General features: G+C 44.7%; 1 protein-coding gene across 2 annotated transcripts in view; it reads left to right on the plus strand.

Annotated features, from left to right (window-relative positions):
- Positions 1-18,580, plus strand: part of Gabpb2 (GA binding protein transcription factor subunit beta 2) — a 32,915-nt gene extending 14,335 nt beyond the window's left edge. For both annotated transcript variants that reach the window (XM_032897759.1, XM_032897758.1), the window contains exons 3-8: positions 1,838-2,005; positions 2,925-3,119; positions 6,628-6,781; positions 16,234-16,419; positions 17,752-17,882; positions 18,034-18,580. In XM_032897759.1, coding sequence (XP_032753650.1) covers positions 1,838-2,005; positions 2,925-3,119; positions 6,628-6,781; positions 16,234-16,419; positions 17,752-17,882; positions 18,034-18,333 — 1,134 coding nt within the window. In that variant the 3' untranslated portion in view covers positions 18,334-18,580. The remainder of the gene's footprint in view (positions 1-1,837; positions 2,006-2,924; positions 3,120-6,627; positions 6,782-16,233; positions 16,420-17,751; positions 17,883-18,033) is intronic.
- Positions 18,581-24,986: the final 6,406 nt, after the last annotated feature.

A 24,986-nucleotide genomic window follows, 5' to 3' on the forward strand; every position in this document is an offset into this window, starting at 1 on the left:
TCAGTGTATAGGTTCCCTGTTGGTTTTCAATTTGAAGAGTCTGTGAATCTATAGGTAGTAATTGTAGCTTTTAAAAACTTGGGAGTTTTCCCTTTTACTTTTGATATTTTTGTTTGCAGATATGATAGTTCATGCCTTTAGCCCTTGAACTTGGGAGGCAGGGGCAGGAAGACCTCTTTGAGTTGGAGGCCAACTTGGTCTACATAGCAAGCTAAAGCTATATAATGAGACCCTTTGCCAAACAAAACCAAAGAAATAAATTTCTAAAAGTGACCTTCATATACATATACCTGTGTATACATGCATACACACACATATGCAAATAAATAGTATAGATACCAGGCGGAATGGTATGCATCTTTTATCCAAACACTTAGTTTGAGAGGCCAGCCTGGTCTGAGAGCAAGTTTCAGGACATCTAGTGCTACATAGAAAAGAAAAACCCTGTCTTGAAAAACCAAAAAAAAAAAAAATTTTTTTTTGAGATAACGAACCTGTCAGCCAGCTTGCAGACCAAAGTGCTTCAGAAGATTTAGGTCTGTGTAATAATGTGGGACACCTTAGCATTCAGATTTCCTGAGCATTGACTGGTGTTATAATTTTGACGATGGAGTGATTACTATTGTGATATGAATACCTCATAACTTCAGGGTCCTACTGGTTCCTTTATTGTTTGTTTTGAGACAGGATCTCTCAATAAGCCCTGGGTGTCCTGGGCCTCTGTCTCACATAGTTCTGCCCGCTTCTGCTTCCCAAGTGCTAGGACTTAAAAGCAAGGGCCACCGCGCCCACCTCAATATTCTTTTTGATACTAAAAAGAAAGGAAGATTGAACTGAGAACAGGGTTCCCAAAGGAGGATTTAGAGAAAGGACTGAAGGAGCTGGAGGGGTTTGCAACCCCATAAGAATAACAATATCAACCAACTAGAGCTTCCAGGGACTAAATCACCATCCCAAGAGAACACAGGAATGGACCTATGGTTCCAGCTGCAGATGTAGCAGAGGATGACCTTGTTGTGTACCAATGGGAGGAGAAGCCTTTGGTCCTGTGAAGGCTTGATACCCCAATGTAGGGGAATGTCAGAGCAGGGAGGGGTGGGTGGGTGGGGAGGGGGAACAACCTCATAGAAGCAAGGGGGATTGGATATTGGGTTTCTGGAGAGGAAACTGGGAAAGGGGATAACATTTAAAATGCAAATTAAAAACTTCTAATAAAAGAAAAAAATGATAAAAAAAAAACAAATAAAGGAAAAAAACCATCTTGTGAGCCATGCTTTAAAATCCTGTCTTCTGGGGTTGGGGATTTAGCTCAGTGGTAGAGCGCTTGCCTAGGAAGCACAAGGCCCTGGGTTCGGTCCCCAGCTCCGAAAAAAAAAAAAAGAAAAGAAAAAAAAAATCCTGTCTTCTAGTGAGTTTTATTCAGTAGCTCTATCTCACTTAGAATCATTATGCTTCCCAGCTATTTAATCTATGGCCCCTTTACCTTCCCATAAACATTCATTTTATTTATTTTATTATGTTTAATGATGTGTATCTGAGTATGACTGCATGGGGTATGTGCATGTGAGCCCAGATGCCCTTAGAAGTTTGGATGTTGGGTCACAGCAGCTGTGGATCACCAGCATGGATGCTCAAAATCAGTGCTCTTACCCACTGGGGCTCTCTGCAACCCCAGTGTATTGATTCTTAGAGTCTATCTTTTTTCAGTCTATCTGCTCAGGAAGATTCTTTCTCCAAGAATGACTCCTGTATGATTCCTTTGTTGTTCCTCTGTCTCTGCCCAGAAATGATACAGTTCTTCACATGGTAGGACTCAGTGAGTGTTATCTTCCCACAGCTTGGAACCTCACCGCTTCACCTTGCAGCCCAGTATGGTCACTATTCCACAGCAGAAGTGCTCCTTCGAGCTGGCGTTAGCAGGGATGCCCGGACCAAAGTGGACAGGACCCCTTTGCATATGGCTGCAGCTGATGGACATGCTCACATCGTGGAACTACTTGTTAGGGTAAAACAGGAATAATGGTGGGAGCCTGGCGGTGGCGGCACACACCTTTAATAAATCCCAGCACCGGGAGGCAGAAGCAGGTGGACCTGTGTGAGTTCTAGGTCAGCCTGGTCTATGGCTCAAGTTCCAGGACAGCCAAGGCGACACAGAAAAACCCTGTCTTGAAAGACAAAGCAAACAAAAGAATGGTGGTTGGACTATGCTGTAAGACAGATGTTTCTTTGCTGTCTCCCATTTTTTTTCTTAAATAATGGTAGGAAAGTGGTCTGGAAAGACTTAGTGTAGGTGGTCACTGAGTTGCAAGTTTACTTATTTATTTATTTATTTAAAGGATTTATTTATTTATTATATATAAGTACACTGTGGCTATCTTCACATATGTCAGAAGAGGGCATCGGATCCCATTACAGATGGTTGTGAGCCACCATGTGGTTGGTGGGAATTGAACTCAGGTCCTCTGGAAGAGCAGTCAGTGCTCTTAACCACTGAGCCATCTCTCCAGCCCTATTTACTTATTATTTATGTTACTCATGGAAACCGTGTTTCAGGAATCATCATGGAGATGATTTTGTTTTCCAATTTTTTTAAAAGGCTAAACAGACTTTATTGATTTTTCTTTGTCCCTTTTCTGTAGGTGTTCTCTGTACTTAAGCCTATTTTTTTCAGGTCCTACTCAGCTTTCTGCTAATAAATGCAACAAAATCTGTTCCTTCCCCTTCCTCAACCATCTGTGAGCATTTCCCAGTGCTGTCCTTAGCAGACCCACTCATTGAAAGCATAATGCCTCAGCATTCAGGAGGACTTGAGAAATGCCTCTCCCCTGATAGTCCTTGAGTGAGAACTGACCTTAAATGTCTCTGCAAATCTCTGTTTGGTAACGGGATCTTACACGTATTCAACAGTTGCTTTCTTACAACAGAGTGGCGCGGATGTGAACGCCAAGGACATGCTACAGATGACAGCTCTGCACTGGGCCACGGAGCACCGCCACCGAGATGTTGTCGAGTTACTCATCAAATATGGGGCTGATGTCCATGCTTTCAGCAAATTTGACAAGTCTGCCTTTGACATAGCACTGGAGAAAAACAATACTGAGATTTTGGTCATGCTTCAGGTATGTTCCTTTATGTTCCCCAAAGTACACTAATTTATAGATTATTTTGAGGGAGTTGAAGTAAAACAGAATTTCCCCCCATTTTATTAAATTCTAGCATGTCTTGATCATGTGACTGTGTAGTGGTACCTCTCTCATTAGTTTTTTTTCAGTTAAGACAGAATCTCAAGTAGTCCAGGGTGATGTCAAATTCTGAGTGTAGCGAGAGGAGACTCGTGATCTTCCTGCCTCACATATGCTGGATCACACATATGTACTGCCCTTTTTGGGATGGTCTCACTAGGAAGCCAAGCTAACGCTAGCCTCTCAAGTCGGCCTGCACTTAGGCTCGGTTGGTTTAAGTAGGATTCTATAAAGTCCTTAATCATTCAGTGATTAGAAAACAACGTTGTGGAAGTTCGCAGTGCTGACACTGCAGAGCAGAAGCCCACAGACCTTCTCTGGTTCTGAGAGCTGCCAAGCTTTCAGGCAGCTCTGCAGTCCAACATCTTCCTTCTTCTCCTGCTCAGGGCCCTCCCCCACAACTCTTTGCTCCCTTTGCTGTTAGTGCCCTCGAGAATCTCCAGGCATGTGCTCTCCTCTGATGTGTGGGCTTTTGCTTACCTCCTGTTGGCACCAAAGGCTGCTCAGCCTGCTCCTTTCTGGAGCAGATGTTCCGATGCAGAGGGATGTTACAAATCAGAGGAACATGCCTTAGCGTTCATGCACATGTGTGCCATGGAATACTAGCACACTACACACTCAACAAATGAATTGTAATTAAACATATTTTAAACTAGCTGTGGAAACATGTGCTTATAATCAAAGTGTGGGAAGCAGAGACAGATGGCTCCCCGGAGCTTGCTAGCCAACCACCCTTGTCTACTTGATAAACTCTAGACCAGTGAGAGACCCTATCTCAGAAAAACAATGTAGATAGCATCAAACTCAGACCGTCTTCTGGCTGCACATGCACACAAATACATTCACACACACACACACACACACACACACACACACACACACACACACACACACTCTAGGCAATGTGGCACATGCATAGAATCTCACCATTTGGAGATGGCGGTATGAGAATTCGGAGTTCAAACTCAGTGGGTGGTGGTAGCCTTGATCCCAGCCTGAGGAAGGTAGAGGAGGGAGAGCTCTGAGTCCGAGGCCAGCCTGGTCTACAGAGTAAATTCCAGGACAGCCAGGGCTACACAGAGAAACCCAGTTTCAAGAAATAAAGACAAACAAAAACAAATTAAATTTAGGGGCCAGTGAGGTGCCAAGCCTGACGGCCTGGGGTCATTCCCTGGAACCCACGTGCTAGAGAGTGAGGGCTGACACTAACGGCTTTCCTCTACCTTCACACCTCTGTGTGCACATGCACACCAGCTAAAGCCATGCAGAGCCAAGTGTGGGCGCGCACAGCTTTAATCCCAGCACTCAGGAGGCAGAGGCAGGTGGACCTCTGAATTTTACACCACCTCAGTCTCTATACTGAGTCCCCAAACATCTAGAGCCACACAGAGAAATCCAGTCTAAAATATTAATAATCCAGTCCAATAGTAACAATAATAAATAAATTTAAGAGCAAAATAATTAATCAGGTCAGTGTACTGGCTCAGGTAAAGGACCTGCCAAGTGCAATGACCTAGGCTGACTTTTCTGGACCACATGGTAGAAGGAAAAGAGACTGACTCTTGCCGTTTATTCTCTGCCCCTGGCATGCACAACCCCTCCACACACACACAAAGAAAGTGATGTTATTATATTCATTATCAAGAAAAAAATTCCAGGGCTGGACAGAGGCTCAGCGGCTAAGAGCAGTGACTGCTCTTCCAGAGGTCCTGAGTTCAATTCCCAGCAACCACACGGTGGCTCACAGCCATCTGTAATGGGATCTGATGTCCTCTTCTGGTATGGCTGAAGACTGTTACACTGTACTTATGTATAATAAATAAATAAATCTTTAAACAAATAAATTTAAAAAAATTCCATGCTAGAAAAAGTACACAGAAAAAACAAATATGTGAAAGAACAGGAAATGTTAAAAAAAAAAATTTAAAAAAGGTAGTTGTCCCCTTTTGGGGATGGCAGATGCTTGGCAGGTAGGCTGCTGTCTGCATGTGAGCTGCTTATGTGGCTAGTGACGTGCAGCTAGTGAGACGGTGGTTTCTGCAGGCAATGGGAACATAGTAGAAGCTTTCTTTGTTTTGTTTTGCATATTTTTAATCTGGTCTCTCTGTGTAGCCCTAGTTTTCCTAGAAGTAGCTTTGTAGATCTGGCTGTCCTTAAATTTATTGAGGTCCACATGCCTCTACCTTCTGAGTGCTGGGATTAAAGCTATGTACCACTACCCCAGACTGAAGTGGGGTTTTTTTGTTTTTTTGTTTTGTTTTGAGCGGGAGTTGAAAGATGATCCTGCTGTGTGGTTCTGCTTCATGTGGCACTTGCTCTGAAATGCTGGCCTCAAATTCAAGGTGATTCTCCTATCTCAGTTTCTAGAGTGCTGGGAACACAGGTTTGAAGCAGCACATCTGGATTTAGAGACTTAAGTCCAGGATTGGTGTGATTGCTTAAAACAGTAACTAGAGATGCACTGGCAGGAGACGCAGCACTAAGCAGCACATGACTGCTTCCGCTGGGCCAGCCTAGCCTACCCGTGAGAGCTTCCGCAAGGAAGCTGCTGGAGGTTAGAAATAGCAGGCTGAAGGAAGAATTTAACAGGACCAGGAAGATGAATAATCTGTTTCAATTGAAGCTCTTAGTCAAGGGGATAATTACATATGAAAATGGCTGCTTGTGCATTTTTGGGGTTTGTTTGCTTGACAGCTGGTTTTACAAAGACTGGTTATTCTCCTCAAGTTTGAGTTATTGTTCAAAGTCCTTTTATAACTGGACTTTTTGGTAGCTATCGTGTTTGTAGAAAACTTCTGAAATTAAAAATAAGAGATAAGCATCTTTTCACCAAATTGAGCAGACACCCTTGGAAGCAGGAGTGTAGCATATGGAACTAGACTTCAAAATCTGCTACTCATTTATCTGCTTGTTATATGTTCTCTTAGGGATTTCTTCAGTGGCAGAATGGAACATGTTGTAGGACAAAGCTCTAGAGAGTATCTTGCTCTGCAGGGATCTCCTGCTAGCATCTTGTCTTGAAGATAATTGATCACAGGATATTAGAGCTACAAATTACTTTTAGACTATGCAGACCAGATCCTTCCATTCTTTTTTTTTTTCAAGTTAAAATGCAGACCAGTTAAGTGAAGCATGTCGAAGGCATTGTGAATAACACACTTTTGCTTTCTCACTTAGAAACAAGCTTGGGGAAGCAAGCTAGCATGAGCTGCTTCAGTTTGAGAAAAGCGTAGTCTTAATGAGAACCTTAGCTCCCTGGACATAGTATGCCAGACTAGTTCTGCTTGATGGAGCTCCGGGAGAGTAGGGGAGGGGCTGTGGCGTTCAGTGACTGTGTGGCTAAAGTGAAGTGACTGACTTTGAAATAACCTGGTTTGTTTGGCAGGAAGCAATGCAGAATCAGGTGAACACTAACCCCGAGAGAGCCAACCCAGTGGCTAACCCTGTGGCTGTGACTGCTCCGTTCATCTTCACCTCTGGAGAGGTCGTTAACCTCGCTAGCTTTGTTTCTTCAGCCAACAACACCAAAGCAACCTCAGGTAGTGTTCTGATAATGAGGCATCCATTTTAGCTTAAAGATGAGCAGAGTCCGAGTTTCCTAGGCATAAATGGGTATTCTGTCTGATAACCACTCTTATAAAAAAAAATATTCCCCTAAAATGCTGGGATTAAAGCTCTGAGATAGAACACTTGCTTCATGTATAAGGCCATAGACTACATCTCTAAAACCATAAAAATTAAAAGTAAAGCACTCCTCAAACTCTTGTTTTTCAATGTAGACCTAGGGCCTTTCCCACACCTGAGCTATGTCCACAGCCCTTCTTTTTCTGTTTGCTGTTTCTTTGGTTTATCTAAGAGAGGGTTTCACTGTATTGCAGGAAGGCTAATTCTACAGTTAATGCTGGCCTTGAACTCATAGCAGTCTTCCTGCCTCAGCCTCTTAATTGTTGGGATTACAGCTATGAACCACCACAGACAAATTTATAAAAACTTTAAAAGCTAAGACATTTTTCTTTCTTAAAAAGCGAGGATGGGGTTGGGGATTTAGCTCAGTGGTAGAGCGCTTGCCTAGGAAGCGCAAGGTCCTGGGTTCGGTCCCCAGCTCGGGGAAAAAAAAAAAAAAAAGCGAGGATGGTAGGGAATTATAATCAAGGGAGTAAAAATGAGCACTGTTAAAGACAGAATATTCTACAGATTTATCTGTCAAAAAGTTGTGACCCCAAAAGAAATTTTTTTTAAAAAAAGAAAATGTTACGCCTTGCCAGGCTTGGTGCCACACACCTGTAATTCCAGCAGTCCAGAGGGTGGGTGAGGGAGGCTCAGGAGCCTAAGGCTGATATTTACAACTTCAGCCCGTCTAAAAATCTCGTGACTCGCTGCGCACCTTTAATCTCGGCACCCGAGAAACAGAACGAGGTGCATCTCTCAGTTCCAGGCCAGCCTGGTCTACGTAATAAAACAGCGGCTGAACAAGCAACAACTAAAGACTATGCTTTGGGCTCAGCTGTAGTAAAGCCCTTGTCCAGCATGCACAAGCCCAGCTTCACCTGCATTACCACAGAAACAGCAGCACACAGCTGTGATCCCAGCATGCACAAGCCCAGCTTCACCTGCATTACCACAGAAACAGCAGCACACAGCTGTGATCCCAGCATGCACAAGCCCAGCTTCACCTGCATTACTCATGCACAAGCCCGGCTTCACCTGCATTACCACAGAACAGCAGCACACAGCTGTGACCCAGCACAAAGAAGGTAGGAGCTGGAAAATCCGAAGTTTGAGGTCATCCTCAGAGGTTCAAGGTTAATTTTTTTTTTCCTTTTCTTTTTTTCGGAGCTGGGGACCGAACCCAGGGCCTTGCGCTTGCTAGGCAAGCGCTCTACCACTGAGCTAAATCCCCAACCCCGGTTCAAGGTTAATTTAAGGGGAAAAAAGCTGTATCTGACCCTAAAATGAAGATACGACAGTATCTAAGTGTGGTTTGTTGAGGGAAATAATTAAATATTCTTAGTTTAAAACAGTAACAAAATCAAAATAAAAATTAGTGGCTGTTGAAATATTAATATAAAAGAGGTACATGTGATTATTTAATTAGAGTAAACTTAATTTGTAAGCCAGGTGGTGGTGTCTCATCCCTTTGATCCCAGCACTTAGGAGGGAGAGGCAGACAATACAGAGTGAGAAACCCTGTCTCAAAATAAACAAAAAAACCCAAATTCCATTTGTTCTCAAGCATATATGTTATGAGAGAGAGAGAGAGAGAGAGAGAGTGTGTGTGTGTGTGTGTGTGTGTGTGTGTGTGTGTGTGTGTGTGTGTGTAGTTTTTGTTCGATTCTGTCTCATGATGTGGTTTAAACTGGCCAACTTTAGCCCTCATCGATGAGATTTCTAGGTTTGGGATAAATGTTGCATGTGTGTACTTACTTTATTTAAAGCAGAGAAAGTACTTAATGTCAGTCAGTTGACACCTGCATGTTTTCTGGGTGTAGATAGAGTAGTACTCAGACAAGGTCTTGTAGCCTAGGATGGCCTTGAATTTGTAGTTCCCCTGCCTACCCACCTAGGGTGGCTGTGCCTCCTTCCCAGTCCTAGGATTACACCCTGAGACCTGCATATTTTATCTCTAAAAAGGAGCAGATGAGCTTGTTTTTATCGTTTTCTTATATAAATACATGTTCTGTGATAGAGGAACGTGCATCCTCAAATAAATTCCTAATTCTTGGCTTATTTTTTTTGTTTCTGACTTAGAAAGATTAAAGACTAGGTTGGGTGTGACGGCGTGGAGACTCACACTGTAATCAGAGCTCTGTGAGTGTGAGGCCAGCCTGGTTTACATAGCAGATTCCAGGATAGCCAGAACTCACTTAGTGAGGCCCTATTTCAAACAAAACAAAAGCAAAAACAAACTAAATAAATAGTAAAGTGTGTGGTAATATATTTCTGTACTCCCAGCATTCAGAAAACTACGGCAGTAAGACTACCAGAAGTTCCAGGCCAGCCTGAACTCTATAATGAGAGCCTGTCTCCAGTAAATAAATAGAAAATGTGTAAAAGCAAATGAGTAAAAATAAATAACTGAGCTGGGAATGTAGCTCACTCTTAGAGCACTTGCCTACCATGTACAATACCTAAGGAGAAAAGAGAATAACTGTACTCCCAGGCAAGTTGTGTATCAAAGGAAGGTTCTTAAATACATTACTTTTGAGAGGCAGAATGGCAAATAAAGGCATATACATAAACACAAACAGAATTCTAAGGTCAGGACTACAAGGAGGCTGAAGAGATGGCTCGGTGCCTGAGAGCATTTCCTGCTCCTGCAGAGGATCTGGATTTTGGCCCCAGCACCCTTCATTGTTTTCTCAACTCCCTGCAACTCTAGTTCCAGGCAATCTAATGCTCTCTTTTAACCTCTGCAGGCATACAGGATGCACATAAACCCATGTAGGCAGGCATGTACACACACGTACACACATAAATAAAAATAAATACAATCTTGTAAAAAGAAAAAACCCCCACAGGACTGGAGAGATAGCTCAGCCCTTAGAGGGTAGCTTACAACCAAAACATCAAGAAAAATAAAATAAAACAACAACAACAGCAAAGACCTGGCAGACCAGAGAATACTAAGTCGTCTAAGTCTTGTTCACTGATCCCTAACATGGGGATAGAACAGCTTGTTTTATGAGGTAGTTGACTTGTGCTTTTGTTTTGTTTTGTTGTTGTTGTTTTTTGAGATGTTCCTTTATGTTCCCCAAAGTACACTAATTTATAGACTATTTTGTATGCAGCCGGGGCTGGCCTCAAAGTCTTGAGCACTTGATCTCCCTGCTTCTCCCTCCCAAGTGGTGGGATTGTAGTTGTAGCCATCATAACAGGCCTGAGAATCTTATTTCAGTGTCACAGTTGATTTCAGGACTTCAAAAATAACTTAATACCAATGAGGGCTGGAGCATAGGACTGAAGCAGCAAAGCCATGAGCTGGAGGACAGGAGAGGAGGTGACACTGTGATACCCAACCAGAAACCAACAGTGAGCTTCATGTGTAATCTCATAAGTTATCTTTGTTGTTGAAACAGGGCTTCACTCTGCATAACCCTGACTGTTCTGGAACTAAGCGGTTCACTGCCACTGCCTTCCAAATTCTGTGACCAAAGGTGTGCACCACCAACTTTTTTTTCAGTTCATTTTTTTGACCTTCCTTTTCCCGAGACAGGATCTCTACATAGCCCTGGCTGTCCTGGAACCTACTATGTAGACCAGAATGGCCTCACACTAAAAAGATCAGCACACGCCTTTAATCCCAGCACTTGGGAGGCAGAGTCAGGCAGATCTCTTGAGTTGGAGGCCAGCCTGGAATACAGAGAGAGCTCCAGGATGGCCAGGTCTACACAGAGAAAGCCTGTTTGGGAAAACAAAAACAAATAAAAGGAGGCCAGCCTGGCCTAATCAGGGTACTCCAGCTCCTACTTCAGGAGAACCAATTGGCCACTTCCTGGGTAACAGCAACCAAGGCTGACCGCTGCCTTCCACGTGAGCATACTCTACCTACAAAAGAATTACCAACAGGCTGCAGCCTGTACTCTGGCTACTCTCCAGCCCACTGCTCTCTTGCAATGTATTCAACAAACTGTTCCTCCCCCATAAACATAGTTATACATGTAAGTAAATATGCATATATGTATATGTTCCTTTTTCTTTTTAAGGGAGTCTCATTTCGCCTGGGCTCACCTGCAACTTGTATAGCCAAAGATGCCTCTATGTCCTGAATGCTGGGTTTACAGGCGTATGTCCCTCCCTGCTGGGAATAGAAACCAGGGCTTCAAGTGTTCTAGGGAGGCAAGCACAATTCCAACCAATCTGCATTCCCCAGCCTGGCAGCTACACCTTTTGCATTGATGAAGTCCTTACCAGCTGACAAGAAGCTCATTATGGGGTCCAGGTCCCTGGTCACAAGACGGGGCAAACGAGGCTGGATTTGAGGGAAAAGATAATAAGTTGGTGCTTGCCATAATCTCTGAGATTATAATGAAAGACCGGGGGAAATGAAATTCATTACATAAAAAGTATACTTCTGCAGAAATGTTGAGTTACTTCATAAAGTTAGACCTGTTTATCGTCAGCGCTAATTCACTAACTTAGATGTTTGCTGTGAGAATAGCATACAGATACACGAGTAAAACACTACAGGCAATTTTTAAAAGCACATCACATTATGGTTAAAGTAGTGGTTTTCAAAGAATTAATGCAAAGCATTGCTGGCCATTTGGAATTGGGAACCTGAGACTTGTACCGGGTATGAAAGTGCAGTTGCAGTTCAACTCTAACTGCTGATGGCAGCAGAAGAACCAGAGTGCAAGGTCAGGCTGGCCACAGGCCACGTTTGTGGCCAGCCTCTGCTACAGAAGACCCTGTGTCAAAAAGCAGTAATAAATAATAAAACGTAAAGTGTGAGGGAGATCTGTTCACTTGAGACAGATTTTCACTGTACAGTTTAAGCTGGCCTTAGACTTGTAGTGAGCGGCTTGCCTGGCTCGGCTCTGGAGGGCTGGGACGGTAGATACTGCCAAGCCTTTAGCCAGCTTCACGCTTGAGGCTGTCAAGCCTGTGCACTTCAGTCTGTCCTTTTCTGCCATTATCTGCTGATGGACAGTGCGGTGGCACACAGCCCAGGAGCAGCATAGTCGTCCCCTCAGCATGCTCAGCTTGTGAGGGGGCATGCTCTGTAGCCTGCTGCCAAAGAGGGCTGCGCGGATGCCTGGGAGTGGGTGACATCACGTTCTGCTAGGGCCTGGGTCTGGCCCAGGCAATGGAAGAGAACAAATAAATAAGGGAACTGTAGTAGGCTGTGCCGAGCACAATGAATTAATCTACTGTTGTCAAATTTTTTTTAAACCTTAAAGGAGGTTTTAAAAAAAATTTAACATTTATTTTCTGGAGGGAGTGGAACATGCAGAAGCACATGTGAAGTCAGAAGACAGATCGCAAAGGTAGCTTTGTCCTTCCACCATGTAGGCTCTGGGGAGCAAACTCGGTCATCAGGCTGGGCAGCAGCACCTTTCCCTGCTGAGCCGCCTCAGCCTTACAAGAATTTTAACACCACAATGATGAAATCCATTAGGATTAGGGGCAGAGTAAGGACAGGGTGAAGGTCCAGGGTGTGAGTCCCTTTGTTCCCCTTTCCAACTCCACCTCATTCCATTTCTATGGATGCGGACACACCCCACCACCTCAGGACCCGCCACACCTGCAGCCCTCACTCAGGCATCAGCCGCTGTCCAGCTCGCTCAGAGTTGAAGCTTGGTGGTCAGTCTGCTAAATGAATTACAGGTTCTTTTGTTTTTAATTCTCCAGCAGTTTTAAATTATGAAATATCAAAGAACTGTGCCAGGCATGGTGGCACACACTTTAATCCCAGGAATTGAGAGGCAGAGGCAATCAGATCTCTGTGAGTTTAAGGACAGAGTATTCCAGGACAGCCTGGGTTACTGGGAAAAACCCCATCTTTAAAAAAAAAAAAAAAAAAAAAAAAAAAAAAGGAAGGAAAGAAGGAGAAGGAAAAAGAAAAAAAGAAGAAAAAGTAAAATAAAATATCAAAATCCACAATCTGGATCTTGCCACCTTCTCATGGTTATACCACGCGTGCTTAGCTTGGCAGGGAACATAGTTCTGGCATATCCAGTCAGGCGGGCGGATGCGTTGCGGTCCTTTCTGATGACTAAGACAGTAACTTCACAGGCCAGCCGTGTGACTGCAGGGCAGGCTCCCACCAGGCCTCACAGCCCAGGGACTGCATGGTGGATGGCAGAGCCAATCTGAACCAAGTTCCACAGTCACTGTGGCCTCTCACACTCACAAAGTAAAAACTTAACAACAACGTAAGGGTCAAGTTACATAGCTAGGGAGGAAAACCTTAGGAATTCCTGTACCTGGGGCAGATAATTGGAGGATGTACTCTCCTGTAAACCCAGGAGGGTCTGGTTCCCTGCTCTTTCCTTAGTGATAGCCAGCTGTTGTGACATCTTGACTTTTTTTTTTCTTTTTACTATTTTATTGTGTTTCAAACCTATACCTCCCTTCCAACCCTATTCCATCCAAATCCCTTCCAAGAGGGGAAAGGAGACACAGATCTCTTGACTGTTTCCTGCTGATTATAGGGGATCCTTGGGGGCAAGTCCAGTCTTCATCATCAGGATATCTCCAGCCCTTTCTCATCAAACCACAGCAACAGCAACTGGAAGCAGCCACTGCCTTCAGCCCCTCGAGCTCGCTCATTTCTCCAGTCCCCAGAGTTAAACCATTGACAGCTATTACACCACTGCTAGTGCAGGAGGCTTACACCTCTGCTAGTGCAGGAGGCGAGTCATAGTCACCTGTGAAGCAGCCTCTCACCCAACGACTGGGACAAAACAAACAAACACATGTGCACATAACATGACTGGGCTCTTAAAGAGACCAAGACTCTCCCTACAGTGACATCACTCTTTTTTTTTTTTTTTTTTTTTTTTTTTTTGTTTTTTTTTTCGGACCTGGGAACCGAACCCAGGGCCTTGCGCTTCCTAGGCAAGCGCTCTACCACTGAGCTAAATCCCCAACCCCAGTGACATCACTCTTGCATTGGCATTTGGGGATGAGAACTTCTCTTCACCCCAGTCAATTTTCTTAAGTTTCATAGGCATGAGTGTTTGCCTGCCAGGTCCTATGTGTGTGCCAAGGAGGCCAGAGACCATGTCAGATCCTCTGGAACTGGAGTGACAGTGGTTATGAGCAGCCACCATGTGGATAGTGAGAACTGAACCCAGGTCCTTTCTAAGAGCAGCCAGTGCTCTTAATCGCCAAGCCATCTCTCCAGCCCTGCTAGCCATTTTCCTTATCAGTACTAACTCTAAATGTTGTAGTGACATTTTTAAGAATTCTGGAGTTTTGGGGTTGGGGATTTAGCTCAGTGGTAGGGCGCTTGCCTAGGAAGTGCAAGGCCCTGGGTTCGGTCCCCAGCTCCGAAAAAAAGAAAAAAGAAAAAAAAAAGAATTCTGGAGTTTTGGTTTCTTTAAAAACACAAAGGAGGGCAGATACTATAAGAATGTGCTTTCAATTCTAGGTGTGGGGCGGTGGACTGATTAGGACTGACCAAGGCAGCTGACCATGATTTTTTGCCTTGTGCTCTAACAGAAGTGTGGTTTGCCAGCTACAGATAGTTCCTGCAATTGCATGACATTTGGAATTCTGGGAACTTTTCAGGAGGATATAAATGCCAGGCCCAGAGAGGTGAGGTGGGGTTGGTCGTTAGGGAGGCTGGTTGCAGTTTGTCTGTAGCTGTGGTCAAAGATGAAACAAATTTTTTTAGATTTCTGATTTTCCTCATTCCTCTCTCCCATCTGTGTGCAGTTCTTTCCTATCTAGTGTTGGGATGAAACGTGTGTGTGTGTGTGTGTGTGTGTGTGTGTGTGTGTGTGTGTGTGTGTGTGTGTGTGTGTGTGTGTGGTGATGTACACCTTTGAACCCAATTCTCAGGAGAAAGATGCAGGGAAATCTCTAATCTCTGTGGGTTTGAGGCCAGCCTCATTGACATAATGAGTTCTAGGACTGCATAGACCCTGCCGCTAACGTCTTTTACTTGGATGTGTACAAGTTAGTTGTGTGGCAGAATATTAAGAGAAACATGCTGTGGTAAGCTTGTTCTTACTATTTGGTTTGCTCCGGAGCCGCCTTCCATGCAGCCTGTCTGTCAGACTCTAACCCATTGATTCTTTGCTGTAATGTTTTACTAGTTCACTATTAAATGTCCCATATTCTTAAATCATCAATACTAATTTAGGTTTTTTCCAAGTTTTATAGATTTATTTAGACTTTCAAGTTACTGCCTAAAAAAAGGACTCTAAGGTCTTGGGGAAATGCAGCCCATCATGCTCTAGGGGAATCCCAGTGCTCATTCCCTGATTGAGGCTGATGACACTGGCCCCCGAACCAAAGTTAACAGACGCAGGCTAGGAAGCAGTGAGCACACATGAGTGTGCACCTAGCTTTCACAAGTCCTGGACTTCTTGACAGAGTCCATGTAAATCAGGTGTGGTGGCTCACACTGAAATTCTGCATTTGGGAGATAGAAGCAGGAGGATCATCCTTAGCTATGTAGTGACTTTGAAGCTAGCTTGGACTACATAAGACCCCGTCTCCACTGTTCCTAAAAAGTATATGTATGGCTTAGTTTTCTTTGAGACAAGGTCTCATGTAGCTTAGACTGACCTCAAACTCCATATGTAGCTTGGAATTTGAGATCCCCCTGCCTTTGCCTCCCAAATAAAAGGATTGTAGTGATACCTGGCAAGTTAAAGTGCATTTGAACCAACATTTCAAAATGTATTTATGCATAGGACCGACCAATCTCCTCTCCTCTTCTCTTCTCTTCTCTTCTCTTCTCTTCTCTTCTCTTCTCTTCTCTTCTCTTCTCTTCTCTCTCTCTCTCTCTCTCTCTCTCTCTCTCTCTCCCCCCCCCTCCCTCTTGCTCACTCACTCGCTCTCTCTCTTTTATTTGAGAGTTTGTTTCTTGGAACAGAATCTCACTACATAGCCCAGGCTAGAACTCTTGGTGATTCTCCTACCTCACCCTCTGGGTGTTGTAATTACAGGGTATGCTGCCACATTGAACCCCAGAACCTATCTTTATTGAGCACTGTTAACACCTTAGGACATTTTTAGAGAATATTGTTCTAGTGAATTCCCTGTGCTCTCTTCCCCTGACTTAGTTATAAAAGCTTTTCAAACAGTTACTGTTGCTCAGGCCTATAATCCTAGCACTTAGGAGACTGAGGCAGGTTGAGCAGCCTGGGCAGAGAGTAAGGCTCTATCTTAAAACTCAACCAATGTTTTTTTCTTTTTCAAAAATACTTTGAATCATATTTCAAAGAGAATGAGGTATTCTTCAAAGAGAAATATGTATTCTTACTTTTTTTTTTTTAACTAAACGACGTTTTAAATTCACTTTTGTTATCTCTAGCTAATTTAGAAGAAATCGAAGAAGGAAATTCTCTTGACTCCTCAATCCAGCAAGTGGTGGGGAGTGGAGGCCAGAGGGTCATCACCATAGTGACTGATGGAGTCCCTCTTGGTAACATCCAAACCGCAATCCCTACTGGAGGCATTGGCCAGCCGTTTATTGTAACTATGCAAGATGGGCAGCCAGGTGAGTTACACCGAGTAGACAACTGCTTGTTTACAGATATTGTAGGTCTGCCATATTCCCCTAAAAATGAGGCATTAAGACAGATTGCAGGAGGCGGGGGACGCCCAGAGAGGACAGAACAAAGAAGCTCTTAGAAGAAACAATTGCCAGGCTCCCCGTCTGCGTTAGTTTCCCTAGGAGATGGAGTTTGTGAGGGAAAGTGAGTGCTCGCATCCACATGTGTGCATGCCTGTGGGATCAGCACAGGGAATGTGGGCCACCTTGGGCTGCACAAAAGGACATCTTAAAAAACAGATCAGAAGACACAGTAGAATGGGATAGTCAGATACTCAGCACCAGGGAGGCAGAGGGAGGAGTATGGCTAAAAGTTCTAGGCTAACCTAATCTACATAGTGAGTTCAGGGCCAACCAGGGCTGCAGAGAGAGAGATCTCACAAGACAGGCTTAGGATGCACTCAGTTGTAGAGTGTTTGTGTGCCCCGTAAGAGAGCATCCTCCACAAGTCAGGGAGAGAAGATTCAGAAGGAGTGAAGCTCCCATACCTTGGTCTCTGACCCCAGCCTAGATTCCGTAAGGAAACAGGCTTCTGTGACCTGCTGTAGGCACTGTCATGGTCTGTAGTGACGGTTCTAGCAGGTGACTACTGGCTGGTACCTACTGAGTGTGCCCTGCACTTGTACAGAGAAGATGATGTAGGTCTAGAGGTCACGCATGTGCAAACCCTTTGCAAATTATCTCAGTGTACTCTAACTTTAACCCCAGCAACTGCTGCCTTTGGGATCTTCAAATCCTTTTGTAGTCAGATATATGCAATTGAGAGTTTTCTATAGAATCCCCTGTGTAAGCCAAGTACTGGGGCTCATGCTGTGACCTTCAGTTTCCTCCTGCTTGGGCTGCCTTTCTGGTTTCTCTGGCCACCTTTTGACTTAAGCTCGTGCTCCATTGTTTCGGGTTTTGCTTTGTGAGACAGGGTCTTGCTTGGTAGCCCTGCTGCAGACCAGGCTGAGCTCTAGCCGAGATGTGGCTGCATCTGCCCCTGAGCACTGGGACTAAGGCCGTGTGCGCCCAGAGCCGGCGACTCCAGACATTAAAGAGATAGCACAATGTATCGGGGCATGTGGGTGACTAGAGATTCTGAACACTAAAGAGAGATCGTAGAAAACACGTCAGGGGTATGGGTGTGGCTTGGCGGTAGAAGACTTGCTTCGCCCGCCTTACAAGAAGCCAAGCCCAACAGATAATATTAGATTCACCTTTCTCTACTTGCAATCAGACAAGCCTCCTCGGTACATTGTGTGCTCACTTTCTCCCATGGTGTGCTTTGGCTCGTAGTTCTAACTGTGCCTGCTGGTCAGGTTGCAGAGGAAACGATAATTGAAGAGGAAGAAGAGGAAGAGGAGAAGTTGCCTTTGGTGAAGAGACCGAGGATGGCAGAGATGACAAACAGTGTTGAGGAAATGAAGGTAATGAGTGAGTTCTGATCAGTGAGCAAGGGGGAAGGAAGGATGTGGGCGCCCTGGTAATTAGGGTCGAAGCCCTCTTGACTCTTCTGTCTTCCATCTGGAAAGTCCTTTCTTGAGGATTCTTACTGTGCAGACACCATTTGCTTTACAGGAAGGCAGTGAAAGAGAGCTACTGCAGCAACAGCTCCAGGAGGCCAACAGAAGAGCCCAGGAGTACAGACACCAGCTCCTCAAGAAAGAGCAGGAGGCAGAGCAGTACCGGCTCAGGCTGGAGGCTATGGCTCGGCAGCAGCCCAACGGAGTGGATTTCACCGTGGTTGAGGAGGTGGCTGAAGTGGATGCTGTAGTGGTGACAGAAGGGGAAGAGGTAGAAAGAGCAACACACGCCATGAAGTCAGGAAGGACCACGGAGCCTCACACTAGTGTTTCCATAGAAACTGTTTCCTCCTAACAGCCACAACTTGTGCTCGCTCATCTTACTCTTTTTAAGAAGAAAGTACAGAGGGCAAGTGTCGCGTACAAATTCGAATGTCCTTAAGAAGGTAACAGTAGCCAGGCTCAAGGCCTGAGCCTTGGAAGGCTGCATGTGCAGTTGGAAAACTCAGCCATTTTAGGGGCATCGGAGGGACCAAAGGACCAGGACCAAATCTCTCCGCTCATATCATTGCTTTAAACAGAGTACTGGGCATTGTGGGTTGATTTTTTTTTTTTTTTTTACTTTTTTTTTTTTCCTTTTTTCGGAGCTGGGGACCAAACCCAGGGCCTTGCGCTTGCTAGGCAAGCGCTCTACCACTGAGCTAAATCCCCAACCCCTGATTTTTTTTAATAGTTAGCTTTATATCAAAAGATTTTAACTCAATACTTGTAATACATATACACCAAGAGCCTTTAAAAATTTCAAGTGACCTGAAGAGTTGCCTTAGATTTATGAAGCTGACAAGGTTGTAGGAAACCTCCTCTTGAGGAAGAGTAAAGGCTGTCATACATTTCTAAAGGAGCAGGCACATAAGTTCTTCCTAATTAATTTACTAAAATGAAATCTATAAGCCAGGCATGGCAGTACACACCTTCGATGTCAGCACTCAGGAAGCTGCGACAGAAAACTTTTTGACATCAGCCTGAGCTGAAGGGAGTCCTTCAGTAAAAGGGCCAGATGTTGTGGTGCGTGCCTTTAGTTCCAGCACTGGGGAAATAGACACAGGCAGATCGCTGTGAGTTCAAGGCCATGTGGTCTACATACCAAGTTCCAGGCCAGCCAAGGCTACATAGTGAGACCTGTGTCCGAATAAAGCAGAACAGGCAGGAGTGGAGAAGCGGTGGGTTCGGAGCTTTGCTTGCTCTTCCAGAGAACCTTAGCTCCATCCCTAGCCCCCGAATCAAGCTGCTCACAAGTACATGGAACTCCAGCTCCCAGGGATCATGTTCTTTTTTGACATGTGTGGATACCCACACATATACATTTATATATACATATAAATAAAAATTTTAAAAATTAATAACAAAAAATAAGTTAGTTAAATGCAGTTGTTCACACTTTGGGAACCTGAAATAGGAAGGTTGCCATGAATTTGAAGTCAGCCTGAGCTCCGTAGTGAGTTACAGGCCAGCCTGGGCTACTATGTGGGACCTTAATGCAAGGGAAAAACAAGTGTAGTGGTGTGCACCTCTAATTCCTCCACTTGGGAGGCAGAGGCAGGAGGATCTATGAGTTTGAGGCCAGCCTAGTCTACGAGAGAGTTCTGGTATAGCCAGGGCTACATACAGAGACACTTCTTAACAAAGAAGGTTTGACTTATGATTGCCCGATAAATTGTGTATCTGTAGCTTAGATACCAGTATAAAAAGAAAAAACAAAATTAAACTAGGCATAATGGTGGATCTTGTAATCCCTGCACTTGGGAGGGTGAGACAGAAAATCGCTATAACTTGTTAGAGGTAGCTTTGGCTTCAGTAAGATCTTTATCAAAAAATAACAACAGAAACCCAGAAATGACCAGCTGTGGTGGCGATGGGCTCTCGTCCCTGCACTTGGGGAGCAGAGGCATGCAGGTCCTTGGGATTCTAACTAGCTTGGTCCACGTGGTCAGTTCCAAGCCAGCAGGGTTCCTAACAAGGAACAGAGAAAAAACAAAAACAAGCCCTGAGGAAGTAGCTCAGAGGTAGAACATACTGCTTAGCCTGCAAGAAGCCCTGGGTGCGTCCTTTGGCACCGTACGACTACAAGGAGACAAGGCCAGGAGAGCAAAGGAAACCATTGACACCAAACCTAAAAACAGGAGAGAAGCTGTGTTGACATGGGTAGTGTGTGTGAAGCCATGCCTTCCGGGCTGTGTTTCCAGAGCACAGGAGGTGGCCAGACAGACTTCTGGGCTCCAAGTCTCTGCTCTAGAGATGGAAACTGGATATTGGCTGGACTTTATAAAACCACAAGCAGGAGGATCAGTTTTTTAAAAAATTTAAATTAATTTTTGTTTGTCATTGTAACAATATCTTGCTTCCAAACATCTATTTATATAAAATCAAGCTCAAAACTCTTTAAAGTGTATACAATTTGGCCAAATTTTCTATATCACATGGGACACTGGTGCTTTCTGTAGCACTTAGCATCCTGTCAAAAAGGAGTGTGGCAGACATAGGGACTGACTGGGCTGGGGAGGTTTGTCCCTGTTTGATTTTGTGAATGCATTGCTGCTTCTCTCAGTGTGGCCAGTAGAGTCTGTGCCCTAGAGTGCTCAGGTGACAAAGGGAGTGGGTGTCACTGCCACAGCCAGGAGCCAGCCACACACCCAGGCCCTTTGCTGACCTCCCTTCTCCCTTTGCTCTGTATATTCCCTCTGCTCAGACACTTTTGCAAAGATTTTCAGTGCTGGGTATTTGAGAAAGGGTTGGGACGGGTCTCTCTAGCATGAAGTGGATATATGTGTTTGTATAGCTGGACACTACTTACGCTTGTTAGCAGTCAGGAACTACAGGAGGAAGATTGAGTTCAAGGCCAGCCTGAACTACGGTGTGTGAGCCTTTCTCAAAACCACAAAAACAAGACAGCTGAACATTGAGCCTCATGCCTATAATCCCAACTCAAAGGGTCACTGGCGTCTCAAGCTGAGACTTCTAGGCAATACAGTGAGATCTACTCTAGGGCAGCATAGACCACAGAGACTAGAGTCCAGGAGGAGAGCCCTTGTATATCATTCTATGAGGTCCTAGTCCTAGTTCAATCCCCAGGAATGCAAAAAAACAATGTTTAAACATTTTTTTAAACAGGGTGTGATAGTACATGTCTATAGTCCCAGAACTGGGAGAGGAGGCAAGAGGTCAGAAGTTGAGGGTCATCTTTGTGATTTATCAAGTTTGAGGCCTGTGTATACCCTGTCTCCCCAAAGTGGGAGAGGAATATGAGCGCAGAGAGGGCTTGAGGATAGGTAATGTAGACTTGCTTCCTTTATTGCAAATTAGAAGAAACCAGAGGGACATGTGCCAAGTACACATTTGATTGACTGTTGAGAATATGGTTTCCTAATTAGTGATCATGAAGAAAACATGCATTTTTAACCTGGAAAAGGGTTGGCAGTTAACTTGGTTCTATTTACCTTGATTAGTGTAATAATTTGTTGTAGTGTTCCAGAGGTATAGAATCATTTCTGGCTCAAAATAGACTGAAACATAATTCTCCAAATCACATTTAGCAGAATTGACTATTAGGAGTTTATAGGCAAAAATAATCATTTTAAAATTAACCTTCACTGCTGGCACTGTGGCTAGGTCTGCTCCACGGATCTGAGCATCAAAGATTATTCTAGTGTGTTGAGAGCATTGTGTAAGCACAGGGAGGAGCTGTGTGTGGTTAAGATGGTGGCTTCATCTGCTGTGGATCCTTCTGTTTGCAGGGCTCTTCTGAGACACCCTGGGAATGGGGTACTAGCAATAAGCTGTCGTGGGTGGCATTTCAGAGCCTTGGTAACTAGAGAGAGTAAGTTTCTTCATAGATGGCTTTTGTTTACATTCTTAGAGCATATGTTGACTTTAATTCCCTTCCTTCTTTAAAGGAATAGATATTAACTCTGCAGAGGAGAGCCACGTTCTCTTGAGTAGTGCCTGTGGGGATGGGAGTCTGTCCATTGAGTCCTCCCTTCTGAGCAGAGCTTCTTTCTATCTTTAGGGAGGACTGGTTCCGTTGTTCCAAGTCACTTTTGAACATGAGGTCTCTGAGATAGAAAAGAAGAGATGGACAATGTCTTAAAGAGGTTGACAGGAAAAAAGGTTCTCTTTTATTTACTTTTTAATAGACATCTATCATCTCAAAAAGGAAGTAGGCTTTGCTTTTTGATTACACTGCTCTGAGTGGGAGAGGGTATGGAAGAGAGTGATTTCAGTTAGTTAGAAGTTAAGTATTGAATAGTCAAACATAGGGCAATGTGTGTGAAATCCCAGCACACTGGGGAGGAGGTCAAAGCAAGAGGATCCAGGGTTAGAGGCCATCCTGGGCTACATGAAGACAGTGTCTCAGAAACAAAAGATGGGGCTGCAGAAATGGCTTGGTGGATAAGAACACTTGCTATATGCAAATTTGAAGACCCAAATTCAGATCCTAGTACCCACGCTAACAAACCAGGCATGGTTTCTGGCACACCTGTAACCCCAGTCCTCTAGAAAGATGAGGCAGGAGGGTCACTAGGGCTGGCTAGCTGCCAGCCTTGCCCAAAAGGTGAGTCTCAGGTTCAGAGAAAGACTGTCTCAAGTGGATAGGCAGAGAGTAATGGAGGAGGATACACCACACTCCCTCCTACCCTCTGCCCATATATATATGAGCCTGGACACACACACACACACACACACACACACACACACACACACACACACACACACACACACACACTCCACACTCACATATATATACAGCACATACACACAAATACATTAATTACTATTTCATGACTTCACATAACCGGGGTGCCACTCTGTACCCCAGGCTGGCCTCAGACTCAGGGCAGTCCTCCTGTCTCAGCCTCTTGAGTGCTAGGACCGTAGGCATCCTCATCTGGTTTGGTTGACCTTAGATCTTCTGAGTTAAGACATCTCAGCGGATTAGTGGAGCTGGATTAGTGAGAATCAAGTAGCAGATGAGGTGTTCAGAGCTGGGGCTCGAGCAGGGACAACACCAGGCTTAGGACTCCAGTAAAGCTGCTACAGGAATACCAGTGTTAATTCAGGGCTGTAGATTAATGCAGTTAATTGTAGACCCTACATTTGCATCTTGGTTGTAAGTCTTTCACCCCAGTAGAGAAAAAAATGTTACAACTTCTGTTTTTCCTGGCTTCAGGAAATTCATGACAGACATATAAATGTGCCTTTCCTCTATGTTCCTGCCTCTGGGTGGCTGCATTATTGCAGTGCCAGAGCAGAGACCTCATGGCTGACATAGGAGAAAACAGCTTTATGGAGTTTTTGCTCTGAACTCTGTGCCTTAAAAGATATTTTTCTGTCAGATGTATATTAACTTTATTTTGTTTTGTTTCTAGTCTTACTATGTAGCTCTGGCTGCCTAGAACTTGCTGTGTAGACCAGGCTGGCTCAAATGTATAGAGAAGCCCCTGCTTCTGCCGTCCCCTCCTGAGTGCTGGGATTAAAGGCACCCTATCCCTTTGCTGGGTGCATCTCAGTGTATTTGTATGTAAGTACATAATGGATCTTCCAGTTTTCTCTTTGAGATTAAGCTCTAAATTATCTGGGATAACCTGGAAGCTTACTAAGTTACATAGAGAGGGTTTCTTTGAATTCCCTTAATCCAAAGGGAGGTACATGGAATGCTGGGAGGGCTGGGGGAGGGAGAGCACTGAGTAAGGATCACTGTGGGAGTTGAGGCCCAGGGAGATGGTCCATGCTCAGGGGAAAGCAAGCAAATACAAAGACACCATGCAGTGCACAGTGACAGGGATCAAAGTGAGCTGCCCCTCCATGGCTGGTTGCCTTTTATGCCTGTTGAAGCTGCCTTGACACTTCAAAAACCCCTCAGAGCCAGGCATGGGCACACCTTTAATATCAGCACTCAGACAGACGGGTGGCTCTCTGAGTTCCAGGCCAGCTAGGGCTATACAGTGAGACCCTGTCTCAATGAGAAATGAAAAGCCCTCTAGTTTCCAGGCAGGAAAACCCAGATGAGGGGCTGCGGACGGACAGACACCCTGGGCTCTGCATTCCCAGTTCAGAATCTCATGTTGTGAGATAACTCACTCTGAGAATGGTAAAGCGGTCATTGCCTAACATCCGCCACTTCCAATGCTGTAACAGCCGAGGCAGGTGGTGAACTCTTGTCAGAAGTTGAACAGTGAGCAGGAGTCACTTTTTGTCCCAGTTTATTGGAGACTAAGCTTGCTGTTCTCTACTCGAGCAGATGAATTTACGCCAAGACTCCCAGCACGCACTTTATGCTCTTACCTCTGTTTTGTGTTTTGTTTTCTTTCCTTGAATTGGGGTCTCACACTAGCCCAGGACTCCCAGCAATCCTTGTGCCTTAATCTCCCATGTACAAAGATTACAGACTGAGCCACCATGCCAGACCGGCTCTAGCGCCATTTACCATGGTGCCTCTACACTTTTCAGAGTTTGTATTCCATTTTCTGTTACTTTACTTACCAGGAGACCAAAAGCAAGAAGGATGTGAATTAGAATTAAATAGCTTTGAGCCTCTGGTGCTGTCCTTTTAAACATTTTAACCTCTCTAGGGTTAGGGGGAGGAAGATAATTCCTAAACTCTATACAAGTAATTAGGCGTGTTAATAGCAGGAAATTGTGATCCTCTCTACCCCCCACCCTACTACTGTTTCTGCTGTCCCACGGCTCTTGTCTTTGGAAGGCTTTGCCAGGCACTGGAACCTAATTAGTCGGTCATCTCTAATCTGTGGGACTCACCTTTCCTTTCTCTCCTCCTTCCCAACCACATACTTTGTTCTGAGGTGATTTGTTTCTGAGAACTAACTAGGTTATCCCTCTGTTCCCACGTAGTTTCTGGCGTCTCGCTATGTCAACTGTTACAGTAGCAACTGTGCTCGCTGGCCTGGCCCAGTGTGTGCTCTGCCAAGGCCATGGAGAGGAGGGTTCCCCGGG

This window comes from Rattus rattus, chromosome 3 (assembly GCF_011064425.1).
Source record: "Rattus rattus isolate New Zealand chromosome 3, Rrattus_CSIRO_v1, whole genome shotgun sequence".
Lineage (NCBI taxonomy): Eukaryota > Metazoa > Chordata > Mammalia > Rodentia > Muridae > Rattus > Rattus rattus.